We start from the raw sequence: 18,586 nt of genomic DNA, 5'->3' as shown, positions 1-18,586 counted from the left end.
AGAGGAGTTGCCTAAATACAGGACAGTCCTTAGTGTGTCATCACCTCTTGGACATACAATCACCATACCCTCTGGCTTTCTCACTCTCATCCCTCCCTATCCATTCTTTCCTTCGTCTTTCTGTAGCAGTTTATTTCCTCTCCCCATTCATTTTTTCCTACATCTCCCTTTTTATAATGATTTTATTTCTCCTAATCATTTTTTTTTCTTTTCCATCTTTCTCCTTTCAAATATATGCAAAGAGTATAAAGGTGTTCGCTTGCAACCCTTCCAGCTGTACACAGCGCCTTTAACATTTTCTTGTGAGTAAGAGTGCTCCTGATCTTGTAAAAATGGAAAGTCATCTTGTCACTGCCTACTGGGCTTAAACACACAGGTAATCTACGGATCAGTGGAGAATTTTCCTCACTGTAAAGACACAGTAACAGCTGACAAGAGTTATATCACTTGTTTTACCAGTGTATGTACTATAATTGTTTTAGTCTGTTGGTGATTAGAATTTTGTTGATAGAAGCTGTGTTTGGCTGGTACCTTTGAAAGTCATGTTATTTATCTTAGTGACTAAATAGGGACTTGAAAATATTGGCCAAAGCAATTTGCTCAAGGTCATTATACTGACTCAGGGACAGAACTGGGAGGAGAGCCCAAATCTCTTCAACTCTCCCTTCCTGTTGACATTCTGCACAGTCCCAGTAAAGCAGATGCTTATATGTGCAGATTATATACCAGATTATAATGAGGTGAGTGATCGGAATTAATTTGGGAGGAGTTAAAAGCAGGTCCTAGTGCAAGACAGGATCCAGGGCAGGAGGAAGGTCTGTGCCCCGTGGCAGCAGGGGAGCAGGCTATTCCTGCTTTCACAGCGCCTTTTATTTTACACTTTCTGCATTAGTTCCTGGCACTGCCCCACATGCAGCTGTATGGACACAGCTGAGAGGGTAGCTGCAAGCTGGCACTGCGGTACTCAGAGCCCAGAGTGGAGCAAACCTGAGGCTTAAGGCCCCAGATGACCGACTGCCCTGAGGAAGGGCAGGCCAGGTTGATCACAGTTCCTTTGTGCTGTAGTTCGTTTTCGCCATAGTTCCTGTAATGATTAGAAGGATTTTGTATGTCAGTATAAGACCTTGAACTTATCGTTCAAATTATCAGAGTGAGAACATTTCTCTGGGGACATGAAATATTGTTAAGAAACCAGTTCCCATCCACTTTTCTTAGGAAACAAGACAACTGTGTTCTGTAACTGTTGTGGTTTCTGGACCAGTTGCAAAGGCACGCCAAGGCACTAACATATTTTCGTGTTCCATTATGCATCTGAGCCTTTGCTTGTTAAGGACAGCATACATTTAAGAGTCTTCCAGCCTGGGAACACAGTGAAGTCCAGAGGTAAGCTTTCATATCACAAGGGACTAAGAACAAACCAAGCAATGCAATTTCCAGAGTTTGGGGAGCCAGTCTTCCAAATCTGCTGCACAACGTGATTTTCAAATTCCCTGTGCTGGACTTGCAGAACCTGAACTTTATTGAAAACACCATTTTCTTCTCGTCTGTTGTTGAGGTGTTGTAACTGATCTGGTCAAACTGAGTAAGTACTTCAAATGAATTCCAGGTTACCTACGTCTCTGCTCTGCTTGTAGGACTTTATTTCTAGTTTAGCTGTCACGGAGGTAAAATACTCCTCCATCTCTTTTCGAATCAAAGCAAAGAGAGACAATCACCCCAGTTTTGCTCAAATCAATGAAAGATGGCCTTGAGTTCCTTTCTGTGCCTTTGAAAAACTTTTCCACACGTGTGATTTGTTGGAAAACTCTGGTTTCAATACTGGTGATGCTGAAATCAACAGCCATGCTGCATAAATAGAGCAAATTTTAGTCACTATGTCTTTATTGTTATTCGGCCTGTAAAACTTAACAGATATGAGGTTTGAGTGTGTGGCATTTCCTGCAAAATTTTGTGTTGAATCTCAAATTAAGGTTCAGAAATGCATTTGATTGCTACGTGTAAATGTTGGCCATACCTGGATTAATGCATTTAAGTAAGCAAATGGTTAGGTAAGAAAAAAACAAAAACCTGAAGTTTGTGTTTCACGCTTCAAGTGATCTGGCCAAGTGTGGCTAGATTCCCTTTTAAAATCAAACGAACACAATGCATCTCCCAGGGTCCTGTAGTATAAATGCTAAAAGGATTAAAACTAGTCAGGTCACACAACTTTATTTTACTCTTTACAAGGGCAATGTTAAATCCAAGACTTTATACCCTTTGTTTACATAGATATGGGTACATGGCAGGAAATTACATAATTTAACCTCTGACTTGAAGTAAAATACCCTTTTGTGTTCTGTTTTGGAGTCAAAAACTCAAAGAACTGTATTTTCTCCAGTTCTTTCATACTGAAGTCTTTTTTATTAAAAAGTAATAACATACAGAAAATAGTTTAAAAAACACTGTAACAACAAAAAGTACTTAAGTGAAAACAGCTTTGTAGTAACTGCTTGAGTAGAGGCATTTGACCTGCACACCCTCCTTTCAGAACATTGCAGCACTGTTTGAAGGCAAAAGAAATTTGGGGGGCTATTTTAATATTAGTTGTTATGTGATTGTCAAAGATGTACCGAGGTACACAGTCTAGACAGAAGGGTAGAATGAGTTAATGTTAACCGCTTGAAATTTTTTAACAGATATAAAATCTTTTTAAATGCATTTAGAATACTCTAAAGTCCTTTGAGGCCATTCTCAGAAGAGACGGCAGAACTCTCTGAAGAGCAAGAAACAGTGCTGCATGATGCAAAGTTTACAGCAAATAATGTCTGTCTTTTTCTGTTTTAAAAGAATTAACGTTAAGGATCAAGATGAGGGATTACAGTCTGATCCCTATCATCATTTTATATTGTTTTGTTCTTCTTGAACCTCCTGACTCTACCAAAAACCTCTCAGACTTCCCACCAGCTCACCCGGGTCTGGTGGTGCTGCTGTACCCATTCTGAATTCCACTTTATCATCCTTTTGATCACAGAGCTAATGTGCTGTAAACATCAAGGAAAAAAGCCATGTGCAAGTGATTATTTTGAAACTGAATCCATCTAGGTTCCACAGTGTAAAACCTGCTGAGTGCCACAGCCCCAACTTTGCTTCAGCAGCAGATGTTAGAGACAGAAAACAAATCTACAAGTAGTTTAGCTCAATTTCTTGCTGTCACAGATACCTTTTTTTTTTACCAATATGCTTGCTAAGGCACAGTCCAAGTTAATTTAAGTCATTAACAAGATAATGTTAATTTAACATTAAATTGGACAGTGCCTTAGCAAATATATATTTCACTGAGCAAGTATGTATTTTACTGAGGACTAACGGAAGGAAGCCTTCAAGCAGTTACTCCACAATGTATCAGATGTACCAAATGAGTGAAGTCTAAAGTAATTATCAGTTCAATTTGTCCTCTCTGTGTGTATTGTGGTCTAATTTTGTCTTCTACAATCGTGCACTGTTTTTTATCTTTTTGGTTGTTTTTTTTTTTTTTTTTTTTCATGCAGGGAGTATTTTTATTTTTTGAACTAAACTACCAAATGACTATTTTGCATGACAGCTCACAGCACATAGTGGAAGAGGTTCATTTTAGATCTCATTCCTCTTGGCCTTTCATGTTTATTTTTGGCCTACAGAGAAAAAAAACACCTTCCAGCAAAGTTAGTAATGCAAATTATTCAATTTGCATTAACATGTAGTTCATAATTTTTCTTTTGCAGCTTCTCCTGGTAATGAAGTTTGGCTCCTGGAATACAGCGTTACTCTTTCTCTGAGTGGGGAACAAGTTATTAGCTTTCTCTTCACAGCACAAGAGGGAAAGGCATTCAGTGAAGCAAAAGTTATAAGAGTAAAAATTAACTAAAGGAAATACAATGTGTAATGAAGCCAGGCTACTCACTGCCAGAGATGCAATATTAATAGCACTCCAAGTCTATTCGTGTGACAGGAAAACACGTGTGTTTCTAACGAATGGGGAGGCCGCTTGCTACAAGACTTAGCACAGGACTACAAGGGATGCAGAACATGCTTCAGGACATGAATGGGCACTTGGCTGTATGGGAATGAAGCAGGTTGTACAGGCGAGGGTGTTATAAAGGCAGCAGTATGAGCAGCAGGCTAGCACAGCTCCGCTCCCTCTCAGAGCTTCTCCATCACTACGTAGCCCAGAGGTGGATTCTCACTTGCATCACCCAGTCAGCAAAAACATACCCGTAAATTAAAACAGGTGACCAGCTTTGACAGTGTAAACACACAACTCTGAGGAGGGGGAAAAATTAACTCATCAGATAAATATTCCTTTATTAGAAAATTAAGTGGTGCTCCTGCAAAATACAGCTATTTCTCAGCTTTGGGGACATTCCTCAATAATCTATATGGTGGTGTAAAGCAAACAAGTTACGGACATATGCTTATTTATCTAATTCAACAGTATTTGCTGAATTTCAGTGTTTTTCCTAGCAGCTTATTTTGTAGCTGCTGTCGAGTGGTCACAAATCCTGCCGCCCCAGCTACAAACAAAGCATAGATGAGGGCAGTGGGGAGGAGACTGCTGAAGGGACAGAAAAAGCTGTATTTAAACAGTTGTGTTGGCTTTTCTGTAGGGGAAAAAAAAATAAAAAAAAAATCAGAGAGCTCTTTTCTGCCAGAACACTGGCACTTTGCAAATGCTGCCAACACAAACCCTGAGAGCAAGCCAGCTGATATCAGCTGAGCAAGGACATGGTGGGACTTTGGACATTTTATCCATTCCTCTCCTAACAGATGTCCTTTTGTCTGGGCCATTTGGGCAGATCAAGCCCATAAGTAAAAGCAGAAGGGTGCTTAAGGAAGGTGTGTTGCGAATCTGCAATCGAAGTCATATATCACCAAAGTTACAGGAATATATAACCGAACTCAAGATAAGAACCGGGTTTGCAACTGGTCTCAAATGAAATGGGGCATTTACTGTACGGGATATGTTGTGAGATAAATGCACTCCTGGCATAAGGGAACATCACACCCGTTATTGTCTGGGGTTTCACCACCATCATTTGTGAAAGGGAACCCAACAGGGCATTGCAAGGCATTTTGGTTGGAGACAGCCAATGCAGCCTGGCCTAGGCTGGTGGTAAGGAAAAGCAATTTTTCCCCATGAGCAGACTCACATCCTCACCTAGATTCAATGAACTGGATGATTCCTGTGTAGCTCAAGCAAACGATGCACCACAAAACTCACCATGGAAACTGGCAGGCAGAGCAGATGCTGGGCACCGAGGCTGTGGTTGCTGTGTCTGCTGTGAGATCTGAGTGCTGTCAGGTCACAGTAACCATGGCTCAGGTCAGCCGTCAGACTCTGCGTTGTGTTTCCCAGAGTTGTGCTAGTCAGAGCTTGCAATGCTGCCATAACTGCTTATTTTATGATTTTATGATTTTATGCTCACTATGAGGGGAGTGGTGGGGGCTGGGGACACATGGAATTGCATGGTAAGTCAAACGACACCTGATCTAGCACAAAGCCTTTTGGCACAAAAATTAACATGGATGAGTTTTTAGATTAAATCAGAATCTGAAAAGTAATTTTAGTGCAGATCAACCCTCTGCATCGAGCAGCTCTGCTGTTTTCAGGCTGCCACTGGAAGCCAGATGAAAGCTGGCTGTTTGGTGCTATCAGGCCATATCACAGAATCACACAATGGCTGAGGTTGGGAAGGGAACTTCTAAAGGTCATCTGGTCCACCACCACCACCACTCCCCAAGCAAGGACACCAGAGCAGGTTGCCCAGGACCACGTCCAGAGACTCCACAAACTCTCTGGCGCTGTAAGGTCTCCTCAGAGCCTTCTTTTCTCCAGGCTGAACAACCCCAACTCCCTCAGCCTGTTTTTGTAGGAGAGGTGCTCCAGCTCCTTGAGCATCTTTGTGGCCCTCCTCTGGACTCATTCTAATATTTCCATGTCCCTCTTGTGCTGAGGGCCCCATGCCTGGTGTCAGGACCAGCATGTCCTGGTGCCTGGGGTTCTTCCCCAGGTGCACGACTGCAGTTCTCGTTGTTAAACTATCTTAGGAAATTTTTCTGTGCCAGATTTTGCAGAGCAGGATGCTGCTGCAGGGAGCACTCATGCAGACTCCAGTGAGCTGTACTGGCCCTGGGTGCTGTTCTTCTAGCTATTTGCACTGTGCAAGCTATCCCTGCCCTAATGAAAGAGCAGAAAAAGAAGGAAAGCCACTACCCTAGGCAGACAGTTTACCAGTATCTTTCAGCAGATACATGCCATTTTCAAAAAACAAGCATTACACAGGTCAGAGAATTTCTAGACTAGGCCTGTGGTTGGTGGTGTTTGGATTTAAAGTGGCAGACAAATAAGATAATGACCCTCTGGCCTGCTCACTCCCTTTTTGCGGTAGAGGAATTTCTCAAATTTCTCAAAGGTCTTGCTTCTGAGGAAGAAAGGAAATTGATTTAGGACTTCTCTCTCTCTCTCTCTCTTTTTTTTTTTTTTTTTTTTTTTTTTTTTTTTTTTTTTTTTTGAGAACAGGAGCCAGTATTTGCCAATCTAAGGAATAGCTAGCTCATGACCCACAGCAACTTGCTGACCCAGCTGAAAGCAAATCCTCCAAACAAGAAGCTGCAGTTCCCATCTGGGCTGTTGAGCATATCTTGTGCAGAAGGGCTGCAACTGTCCTACCAAGACTGAGCTGTCCTGAAGCCACACAGAGGGGAGCGAGGCATCCGCTGCCCTCCTCTCCTTGAATAAAGGCAACATCAAAACCCAGGGCTGCCTCCCTGGCAGGGGATGCATTGCCATCCCACAGCTGTGCTTGCACCGAGAGGGACTTAAGACTGAATAAGTCAGAAACAGAACCTCTACTTGAATTATTCTTTAATTTGGCAAGCTCACACATGCATCTTAAGACTTTTATATTTATCTTCATACTTCTAGACTCAAAAGACAAAGACTTTAAGAGAAAAAAAAAAAAAAAAAGAAAAAGAAAAAAAAGAAAGAAACAGGCCAAAATCAATAAATCAGTGTAGAGATGTGTTCACATCTCTATATAAAAAGCCTGTTGAACTAATCAGGGCGTTCCTTGGAGCACACAAAAACTGTGGCCTTTCACATCACTCAAGCAAAGGCCATTCTAATATGGGCCCAACTGTAATACAAAATAATTATGCCCATGCAAATTCAGATCTTGAAAAATTAAGGATTCAGATCCTCACTGGCACACTGAAAATGTGTTTGAAACGTTCCTGTGTCCCAGGATAACGGCTGTGTAATTATGCTAAGCCTTTCACACTTTCTCTTTTAAGCCATTAGATTTATTTACCAAAATCACTGCATAGATATGCCCAGAAAATATATTGGAGAACTGTTCAAAACTAAATTTAAAGCATAAATATAGAGGTTCTCCCTTCAACAGGTCCTGTATTTCATTAAAACTGTAAGTTCCTAGGACTTGGTGCCCTACAGCCCCTCTAAATACTCTGATTCCTTGAATGCACCGTGGAGATTCTAATACACATTACACAAATAGAGCTACTATAAAATTCCTGACTTTTCTTGTTTGCATGACAAAGGCAGAATGGCAAATCCACCAATTGGACCGGATAATCACTCTCCTGTGAAAAGTCTGCAATCCACATCCTCTGTTTGATTCCTAGCTGAGCCTCAACTATTTGCTCCAAAAAATTTATTTTACGTGTGAAGTCCATAAATCACCATCCAATAAACATTAGACAGGGAAGGGATTTCATCCTGGCAGCTCAGACATCAGCCACAGGAGAAGTCTCATCCAGATCCAGAAATAAAGACTAACTGGACAGAGGTTTACAGGATTAGGCCTTATAACATGTTTAAAGAAAGACCACTGCGAATGCATGAGCTGTAATTTTTTGCAGCAGGTGACCCTCACAACATCAACGTGTACCAGCACACCAGTGTGCCAGTCAGGGACGTGCCATGTAGCTGGAGATGCAGCTGGAGGGGACAGCAGGGCAGGCAGGGCCTTCCCACGGGGCTAAGACAGTCACAGAGATGCCAGCAAAATAAACTTCCCTCCTCTTATTTGCAAGAGCGGAACTTTCTGACATGAGTTAGAGCTGATGGTCAAACGAAGTGGGTAATTTTCACTGCTTTTAGTGCCTTGGGACTGAAATAATATCACAGAAAATAATAATTTGTTCTGAGAAAGATGCTAAACAAAGAATTAAAGCAGACACTGCCCTGGGCCATGCACAACCGATGCGTTTATAGTCACATCAGAATTCAGTTGAACCCAAGAAGGTGCCCCGTTAACATCTAGTGGAGACTTCATCATATTTAGGGAGGCAATTTCTTTAAGAGGCTCCAGAGGCAAAGCAGCCTAACCAGAGGTGGCTGGCCACGCTCTCTCTGCAGGCTCTGTTGCCTTCCTCCATGCCCCAAGCAGGCTGCCTTGGCTCACACTTGCTTGAAAGAGACATGAACTGCTCCAGGTGCTTTTGTACAAGTTCAGTTGCTTGTTTCTGTGGGAGAGGATGAGAATCTGCCCCTAATGCCGTGCTCTTTAAGACTTTCATCGATCAGGTTCTGCTTTTTCAATTCCCTTCTCCTGGGATTGGTTTCAAAAATCGATTCCTTCATTTTATGTCAGCAAAGCCAAGGAAGCAGAGGATGTGAGCTCCAAGTTTAAAGATTGACTTCTAGAAGAACAAGCAGCCCCCACAATCCAGCCTCCGCTTCAGCTTTGCTGTCTAGAGACAGCTCTCCGTTGTGGTTATTGATGGCACTCAAACACCAATACTTGTTACCTGTGTTCTGGAGAAGCAGCGTGGTTTCTCACCTTCATTGAGGGATTATCTGCCTGTATATAAAGCCATGTTCTCTTAAGAAAACATGTTATTAAGCACTCGGGAATCCATGAAGAGTGACTGAACATTTTTGCAAAACACCAGCCCTGTACATCTTCCACCTCCAGTGATTCAGAGGGGGTGCACAAGACCATAAACCACCATGACTCGATGCTGCAATTCATATGCTTGATACATATAGTCAGAGATCAAAGTGGTACCTACCCTCCACCCCCAAAAAATAAATTATTTTTTTAATGTCTGCCATAAAGGTGGACATTCAGATGTAGCTTTATTCTCCTGACTGTTATTGTCCATTTTAAGTAACAAGTCTACTAGGGTAAAGATCAAGGCTTCCTTTAAGAGTTGTATGGTGCAGCACTGACGGCAATGTAGTACTATGTATTAATACAAATGTATAATACAGATGTATTTTCTGTCTGACCCAGACCAAACAGGAGACTCTGCTTGCTCAGGGGACTTTGGGGCAGAACTTCACAGGGAGTTAAAAAAAAGCAGGAAAATTTCTTCCCCGTGAAGGAATCTGGTCGCTCCCCTAAACTTTCTTGTATCGGCTTGGCGGTACACGAAGGTGTTAAACTGGCATGTGTCTATCAAGGGGCGGGGGGGTGATCCTTTCAAGTCCTCTGCTTCATCCCCACTTGTGGAATTTGTTGTGCCAGTGGGACGAGGCTGGCTATAAAACCTCTGTCCTGCTCCAGCAGCCTGCGAGCGCTCCGCAGCCCCAGTGACATCCCTGCTCTTCCCTGCGGGGCCGCTGCCAGAGAAGGATGGAGCCGAGCTTTGCCCAGATGCTCTGCACGCTCTGCCTGGCCACCACAGTCTGTGCCTTCACCCAGGAAGAGTTCAAGGAGGTGCTGCTGAAGCAGCTGGGGCTCTCCGAGGTCCCTAAGCTTCATAAGAGAGACCTGGTGGACCTGGTCATCCCAGAGCACGTGAGGAACAAGTACATCTCCATGCTGAAGCGCCACAGGGTGAAGCGCCGCGCCTCGCCGAGCCTGGGCAGCATCCTCCGGGGAATCCCTGGCAATGCAGGTAATGTCCCTGCACGCGGGCAAACCCACGGGGGAATGAGGTTGGGGTCTGGCTTTGAAGAGGAGTAGGGTGGAAAGCATGTGTGTAGCAGCAGTGTAAAGATTAACACGTGTCAGTGGCTCATCACAGCTGGAGAGGGGACCCCATGGTCCTGGCAAAGGGCAGACTGCTGCTGGCACGTGAGAGAAAAGTAGTACCAGTGCTCAGGAAGCATCTGGGGCAGATGAATAAATAAATAAATAAATAAATTGTTAGTAGAAAGTGCAAACCTTGCAGTTTTTTAGTCAAAGCTCCAGAAAGTCCTCTTCTCATTCATGTAGGAACAGGTGTGATATGTCTCCTCACCCTGGTCCTTTCATTTTGCTTGGGAAAATTATCCACAAGGAAATCTGCTGTGCAGACACAACAGAGTCTGTGCAAAGATGCTGCAAGCTTGCTTTACTTTTAATAGACACACATAGCATCCTGGGCAGCAAAGGAAGACACTTTTTCATTGCAATTTGTGCAGTTTCCTGCTTTCACACATGGTGTTGGCACAAAGGGATGCACAACTTTTGGTGTTTGCTCCATTTAGGGGTGAATTATATAGATTTCTTTCCATTGTCGCCAAGTTGCAGAGGCTTAGGCCTAGAAGAAGAATTAGGGCGTTTGCAAGACCTTGATTCAAGTGCACATTAGAAAAAGTGTGTTTAGTGGCTGTCTCTGCCACAAGGGATCATTTTGGGAGCATGCAAGGAGTGTGTTGTGATGATAATTGTGGATGAGGTACAGATGATGGCAATGACTCACTGTCTTTTTTTTTGTCCAAAATGTGTGCAGACATTGTGGGAGATGTCCTCTATCCTGACCCCACACGCCAGAACCTCGTCTTTGACATGGAGGGGAGAATACCGATAAACAGCGAGGTGACAATGGCCGAGCTGAAACTTTTCAAGAAGCCCTTGGACAGGGCAAACCTGCCTGCTAAGCAGTCTCACAGGCCTGTCTCCAACGCCAGAGTCAGTGTCTACTGGGTGCAGCGGCAGCGTGATGGCACCAACAGGACCTCCCTGATCGACTCCCGGTAGGTTAGGGGGTTCCAGTCCCCAGGATGGGGACAGGTGACACTGGGTGTGCCTCTGGTCTGTCCGGTGTAGGTGCATCTGTAGAACTGGGCTGTGTGGCCTCTAAGGCTAGAACAAGCTGATAAAAGCAGATATTAAGTTAAGCCTGCAATATGTAATAATGCATTAAAGTGAAGCATTTCTCTGTCAGATGATGGTCTTTCCCTCTGACAGTCTCCATCTGACTTGCTTACCTTTCAGTCTAACTCATGGGGGTTATTGGCTGCTGATAGGCTTTCCATCAGCCACCTCATTAGCTGCTTTCACTAAGTAAATTATGCAAAAAGCATCTGTTTCTGCAGTTGAAAGCTTCTGAAAACTTTACAACCCTTGAAGGCAGAATTAGACATCAAACCAACTTTCTGGGTGGGCAAGGACTTGTGGCCCTAATACAGCTAGGAGAGGTGCAGGTGGGAGTAGTTAAGTTTACCGGGCTGCTGTCACAAGCACTGATGCTGCGTATAACCCTGCACTGCTTGTATCAATACCTTAGCACAAGCACATGCAAGGGTTTTTGTTTTTCCCTTCAGTGTCTGCTAGACTTGCAAGCTTTGTGTGCTTCTTTTAGTTAATTGCTGTGGGTGCTTGGCAGAGCTGCTCAGTAAGAGTTGTCATGCAGCTGAGGCACATGGCAATGCACAGGGAGCAAATTACTCGGTGGCAACAACAGCACCACGAGCCCAGGCTTTATCTGACGGGCTTTTCTCTGACGGGCAGGCTGGTTCCAGTGCGAGAGTCGGGCTGGAAGAACTTTGACGTGACACAGGCTGTGCACTACTGGCTGCGAAACAAGAGGCAGGAGCCCATGGTCCTGCAGGTCTGGATCGAGGGGGAGCGAGTAGGCAGTTACGCCTCGGAGGTGGCCAAAGCAGTGCGCTTCACCTCGCAGGACCCCAGGGACAAAGCCATGGGCAAGCCCGAGCTGGTGGTTTATACCCTTGACTTGGAGGACTACGGGTGAGTATGAAACCGAAATCCGTGCAACCTTGACACTGAGTTACCATGCTCACTTTGTTGCCTGAATTTTCAAAGCAAACCTGGGCATGGTCCAAGCATCATGGCTCAGGGCCAGACTCTGCCCTCAGCCTTCCTGATCTCCTGTTGTTTCTTGCTTCACACACAGGGGCCCTGGGGACTGCAAGGATGGTGTGGTGACGGGGAAGTCCACCTGCTGCCGTCAGAAGCACTACATCAGCTTCCGTGAGCTCTCCTGGACACAGTACTGGGTCATTGAGCCAGCTGGGTACCAGGCTTACCGGTGCCAGGGGGGCTGCCTGCAGCCCCCCAGGTCCCTGCAGCACTTGGGGGCTGGGGGACGTGCCTGCACTGTGGCTGAGACCTCCTCACTCCCTGTCATGTACCTGGTCAGGAGGGGCAACCGCACCGAGATTGAGGCAGCTGAGTTTCCCAACATGATCATCGAGAAGTGCAGCTGCATGGCAAATGGTGCGGCGCTGGTGTGAGGGACAGATGGATGGACAGGACTTGTGACACCTGTGGGCTCAGAGGAGCATCCATCCTCACCCAAACCTATGTGACTTACACCTCGTTGGATTTGGTGGAGCTGCTTCCAGGTTATTTCAGTCCCCACCCCAGGATACTGCACACAGCTGCAGGCAAAAGGCAAGGACAATGATCGCTGCCAGGTGCAGAAGTCACACCTGGGTTTGACTTTCAGTTCCTCAGCCTCCAGCGCTCTGTAAATTTTGGTCCTTGTTTGTCCAAGTCACGTTTATTGTGGATTACAGAGCAGAAGCACTTACATGTATATATTGTATACACACAATATACACAGGTATCACACACATACATATATGTAGTATACAAACATATGTATTGTATACATGCATGTTGTATATATACATATTGCCTACATACATACATATATGTACATGGAATATTGTCCAGAGCTCAAAGGAATTTATATATATGTGCATATATATTGTATGTATGTATACTTATATATAAATGTACATATGATATTGTCCAGAACTCGAAGGGTAATATTTTTTATCCCTGTACTTAGGGCTTGGCACAGTTTTAGGCAGAATTTAGAGTCCTGATGTGAATAGGCATGTTACAAACCATGACTATGTTTTGCTTGCAAGAGTAGCAGTTTGTAGAATCAGGCCCTTATTTTTCTGATTGTGTATTACAGTTTTTTTTCAATTAAGGGCTATTTTTCTAGTCATAATTGCTTTCAACAACAAGAAAACAATAAAGTATTATTATTAAAATATCCATTTGTTTGTGTATAATTATTCCTAGGTGTGAAAGCGGAGGAAAAAAATCAGTGATATTTCTGAATGTATCCTGCTGACCAGCTCCTACAAACATGCACCCAGTAACAGCCCACTTACATGCGTGTCTCTGCCTGCTCATGATAAGATTATCTGCCCATGCAGGCAGGCACAGGGCTGAGCTGCTGTGGAGAATAACACCACCGCCACTGCTCCCCATGCTTCTGCAGGGTATAAGCTAGTACTTTTATGAGGAGAAATTCCAGAAACTCATCTGAGAGGCAAGCGATGACGCTCTCTGTGTGAGCTACAGCAGTGCACCCTCAGGGTGGGCAGGCAGCAAGGTAAGCCTATAGTCCTATAACTACAGTCCTGGATGAGATAGGCTGCCTCCCACCTCTCCTGTCCCCTGGTGAAGTGCAATAGTCCTGGCCCTTCCTCATGGGCACCTCAGTAGCACATCTCCCAGAGAACAACAGTGATAATGTGGCATAATTTTTTTTTATTTTTTTTTTGAACTGTATAAAACACAGAGTCACAGAATATCCCAAGTTCGAAAGGACTCACAAGGATCATCGAGTCCAACTCCTGGCTCCACACAGGTCTACCCAAAAGTTAAACCATATGTCTGAAAGTGTTGTCCAAATTCTTCTTGAACGCTGTTGGGTTTGGTGCTGTGACCACTTCCCTTGGGAGCCTCTTCTAGTTCCTGACCACCCTCTTGGTGAAGGACCTTCTAACATCCAGCCTGAACCTCTACTGACACAGCTCCATGCCATTCCCTCAGGTCTGGGGTCACCAGAGAGAAGAGATCGGTGCCTACCTCTCCACTCCCTGTTGTGATGAGGCCACCTCTGTCTCTTCTTCTCTAGGCTGAACAAACCAAAGTGCTGGCTGAACCCACTGCTGGTGGGAGGACTCCTGCATGAGTTTGTCTGGCTGGACAGGGAGCGCAAGGGCCGCAGACAAGGCGAACTTTGCCCCAGGAGTTTGTGGAGTCTCCTTCTTTGGAGATACTCATATTCAAAAGTGTGTTCTTAGGCAGCCTGCTCTGGGTGTCCCTGATTGAGCAGGAGGGGTAGAAAACACAGCCTCCAGGGGTGGCTTCCCACCTCAGCCACCCTGTGATTCTGTGGGGACTGGGGCCTGCAGGACTCAGCAGCGGCATCGGGCTGTCCCTCATGGAGGCCGAGGTGTCGGGCGTCCCTGCCACCCTGCACGAGGCCAGCTCCGAGGTCAGCCAGCCATACAGGCCTCCCCCTCGGCCTGTAGGTTGGGTAGCACCTTTCACTTCTGTAAACACTCATAACAAAGCAAAGCAAACAAATAAGAGCTTTAAGGGGAGTAAAAATGGCAGGAGCATGGATTCCCCAGTGCCAGCACCGGGCACGTAGCACCAAGGGTGACTTGGATCTGGATCGGAGGAGCCAGTTTGGTCTCAGCCATTTTCTCCTCATGGTTATAGGGTGTCTGTCTCAGTGAACATTCAGTCCTGGTTCCTCCCCACCCAGCTGGGACAGGGCACAGCCAGCTCAGATATAACTGTGAGGAACAAAGCAGCCAATACATGTATATCTGCTCACCCCCAGCTTCTGGGGAGGACAGTGTTTGAACTGGTGTCTGCATGAGGAGGAAAAGCATTAACCCTGGTGTCCCTCCAGGGCATCCACCCCAAGCCTGGGAGAAATCACATGCCATGGGGCCAGGCAGGCTGGAGGCACCAACCCCGTCACCTCCACCATCACACCCAAATACCACAAGCACAGTACTGATGCATCATAAGACACACAGCATGTGATTCTTCTGAGTAACCCCGGCTGGCTTCGCAGGGAAAACACAGCAGGCTAGAAGGTGGGTCTGAAGGGATGTAGGGTCCAGAGGTTTCTGCAGCACAGAGGCTGTGGGTTTAAATCCTGCCCCACCAGGGGCTTCCACAGACATTCACCAGTGCCACAGGGAATTATCTCCTGGCCTGCCACCTTCAAGGCAGGCAGTGTTTGCAGTGGTACCTTGTGCATGCTGTCTTGCTGCATTTATATCTGTACAAGCTGTAACAAAGGCTGTCAAGCTGTCCTGTTATTCCTCCTGCCTGAGCGGCAGCACAGACTGAGGAGACAGAACACCTTATGTACATGGTGACAGTTTGTTTCATTAGCATCGATGCTCTGCTGGAAAAAATGAAGGGAAGGGAAGGGAAGGGAAGGGAAGGGAAGGGAAGGGAAGGGAAGGGAAGGGAAGGGAAGGGAAGGGAAGGGAAGGGAAGGGAAGGGAAGGGAAGGGAAGGGAAGGGAAGGGAAGGGAAGGGAAGGGAAGGGAAGGGAAGGGAAGGGAAGGGAAGGGAAGGGAAGGGAAGGGAAGGGAAGGGAAGGGAAGGGAAGGACCTATCGATCTCGTGAAATCTTTTCTTATGATGCAGACTTGGGCAGGGCAGTAGCATATTCCTATGGCAGGGACTTTCTCCATTACTCTTACATTTTAGGAGAGATAACAGGTTTCAAGCCGTACTAAATGTCACTGCTAGCTGAGTCAAATTACCCTGTCTAATCCTTCCACATTTTCACTCAAAGGCTGCCCTCCCATTTTCTTTTAAAATCTATGATAAGCTGCAGCTTCTCCCTTCTGGTGAGACCTCATTTCCTTTCCATCTCTTTTTTTTTTCTTTCCCTTTGCGTTTCACAAACTCCTACAAAGAGTGTCTGACACTTGGCCTTTCAGGGCAGCCTCCTAATTGCTGGGGTAAGTAGAAAGTCAAATTCCCAATCCACATCCCAAGAGAGGTGATAACCAGGGCAGCTCCTCTAGCTTGGCTGGGAACAGCTGGAGTCTGGGAAAAGGGGACCCAAGGCAAACAAACAGGGGAAGTGATAAGTTTTCAGGCTCCTGTGTGATCCCTCAGAACTTTGATATTTTTAAAGACCCACCCAACAGTCTCAGCATCTCCTGGTTTTTGCATTAACTTAATATGAAGTTAACTCCTGTGCAAAGATGGGCAGCCAGGATCTGAACGCCTCTGTCCGTTCCTGCAGCAGGTGCAGGAGAACAGCATGCCCACCGCCAGCACTTCTCTGCTGGGCTGCTTGGACCTGCACACAGCCACAAACTGGGTCTGCACCCCAGGGCCTCTCCCCTGAAACAGGCAGCAGCCATGGTCGTGCTCCACAGCACAAACATCAAATTTCATGTTAAAGGTACTCCTAATTTTTATTTGCCTGCTTTTTTCCTCCTCCTGATTCTCTCAGTGATCATAAATCTGCCCTTTTGAAAGTTCAGGTATTCATATTCCCTTTAAAAGTGTTTTCTGTTTGCTGAAAAGTAACACAGTCAGGTTGTGATTGCTGTTTCTAAGGCAGCAGCCAACTTCCCACCCTGTGGCTAGTGACTGTCATCCTTGGGAGGTCTCAGATAATCGTCTTATGCTGAATACAGCATCACACAGTGCATATGGCCTAGTCCATAACCACCAGAAATCCAGTGATGTTTTCAGTGAGTTGTGGAATACTTGCAGCAGATGTTTCATAAGCCAGCTGGTGCCTTATAAACACTGCTCTGCTTTCCAGACGTTACAAGCAGCTGAGGGGTTTCTTGCTCCCTGTTGTACTCCCCCACAAAGCAGTCAGGGCTTACGGTCTCTTCTTTTTTTCAAAGGGCTGAGGGTTTCACCAGCACTGCCTGGGACAGGACACATCCTCCTCTGTTAGTCCACTGCCACCTACAGTAGCAAGTGTAAAAGCTGTCACGGTCAGAAAAACGAGATTACTGCATGCTCTGTGCATGCTTGCTACCAGTGCTAGCACAGGGATGTGCGTGTCAAAAATACTGCAGTAGCTTTTCAGTAACTCATCTGTGTTACAGAAAACTGTAGCAGAAGGAAATAAAGAGCCTTTTGACCGAAGGCAGTCAGCTGCTCCGATGTCTGCTGTTGGTCATCTTTGTAAACTTCCCTGAGTTATGTTTCTGTACCTCAGTTTAGAAAACAGACATAATCAACCCTAATCTTACGGTGCTCTTGTGAATGTAAGCTCTTCAGGACTTCTTACACTGCTGAGAGATCCCAAGATGGAAATTATTTGTGGAAATCAAAAACATTGTTAAGTGAAATTAGGAGGTTTTATGTGATATGCAATTTCCCTAAAGCTTTTTCTTGTGGGGTAAGAGGGATAAAAATACCATTTTTCACTTAGCAGCATGTCATTCATGTTGCAGGAAAAAAAGGCAGAAAACATTACTCAGGTTTAGCAATGAATACTCCTGTTTGGCAACACTGGACGATCCAGAGTTGTTTTGGAACTGAAGCTCTGAGTGATCAGCAGACCAAAGCCTTGCTTAACAGCAGCACAGAAGGAGACATGTTCTAATTCTGAACTTGCTAGCTAGAAGCAAATTCTTATCAAACCTGTGTATTTCACATGGCTAATGAATTGCCCTGTTCCTTGCTATTTTATGTACATCATATGTACTTAAATTTGCTTCCAGGGAATTTAATTCCTTACATGGCTCTGTATTAGTGAAGTAAAAGCTCTTCCCCAGGTTTGTGCCACTATTTTCTCTATCATCAGTCAGTAACTCTGAAATACAAGAGAAACCCAAGACAGTGCTCTAGTTCTTTCAGAAGATTTTTTATTTATTTTTTTTAAAGCAAAGTAAAACACTTCAGAAGAATTCTGCAAGACACACTTTGTTGGTGTTTGCACAGGAGCACAAACCCTTTCTTTGGACAGACATTCACAGTCTTAATGTGTTTACAACCAGAAACATGTTTTGAAATCCCAAGCTGCATTACTCATCGGAAAGATAAAGATAAAAGCAGGAGTACCGTATGCTCTGCATTACCCTCTGGTCCTGCACTAGAAAAGATCACCTTTATTCTGAGGCCATTCTGTACTATATGAAACAACCCATTACACATTGGAATGGCTCTAATTTATATATAATTAGTAGCTGCTGAATTCTTTCTTCTGTTATCCAAATACTTCAGAAAGCTTCAAGCACTTGTTTCTGTTCTGCTGAAGAATCAATCTGAGTCCTGTCTGTGATGCAGCTCGTTTCTGAAGGATACCCAATTGTCACATGGAAATGAAGCATTGCCAGTGAGTGCCTGTATGACTCTCTAGATGAAGTATTGCTCAAGACTAACCCCGTATGCAGACATACTCCCGAACAAGTGCTTGTTCCTGTTTAGCTCAGCAGGATCTAAGTGATTACAGAATAAATGTGCCTAAGCACTGAGCTGGTTCAAGGTACACATAAGCCGTTATCCTAACAACGCAGAGAGGAAGGGTAATTCTTCTAATTCTGGCGCTACTGAAGAGCTACTGAAGACAATTTAACAAGTGTTTGGCACTACTGCTGGTTGAAGATACT

General features: G+C 45.0%; 1 protein-coding gene across 1 annotated transcript; it reads left to right on the top strand.

Annotated features, from left to right (window-relative positions):
* Positions 1-9,617: 9,617 nt before the first annotated feature.
* LOC116488262 (left-right determination factor 2-like) lies at positions 9,618-12,448 on the top strand. The gene is made up of 4 exons (XM_032185740.1): positions 9,618-9,882; positions 10,714-10,945; positions 11,703-11,942; positions 12,109-12,448. Exons 1-4 carry the CDS (start codon positions 9,618-9,620, stop codon positions 12,446-12,448), a joined length of 1,077 nt encoding a protein of 358 aa, XP_032041631.1.
* Positions 12,449-18,586: the final 6,138 nt, after the last annotated feature.

Source organism: Aythya fuligula, chromosome 3 (assembly GCF_009819795.1).
Source record: "Aythya fuligula isolate bAytFul2 chromosome 3, bAytFul2.pri, whole genome shotgun sequence".
Lineage (NCBI taxonomy): Eukaryota > Metazoa > Chordata > Aves > Anseriformes > Anatidae > Aythya > Aythya fuligula.
The sequence above is the reverse complement of the archived record's forward strand: the minus strand, read 5'-3'. Positions and strand labels throughout refer to the sequence as shown.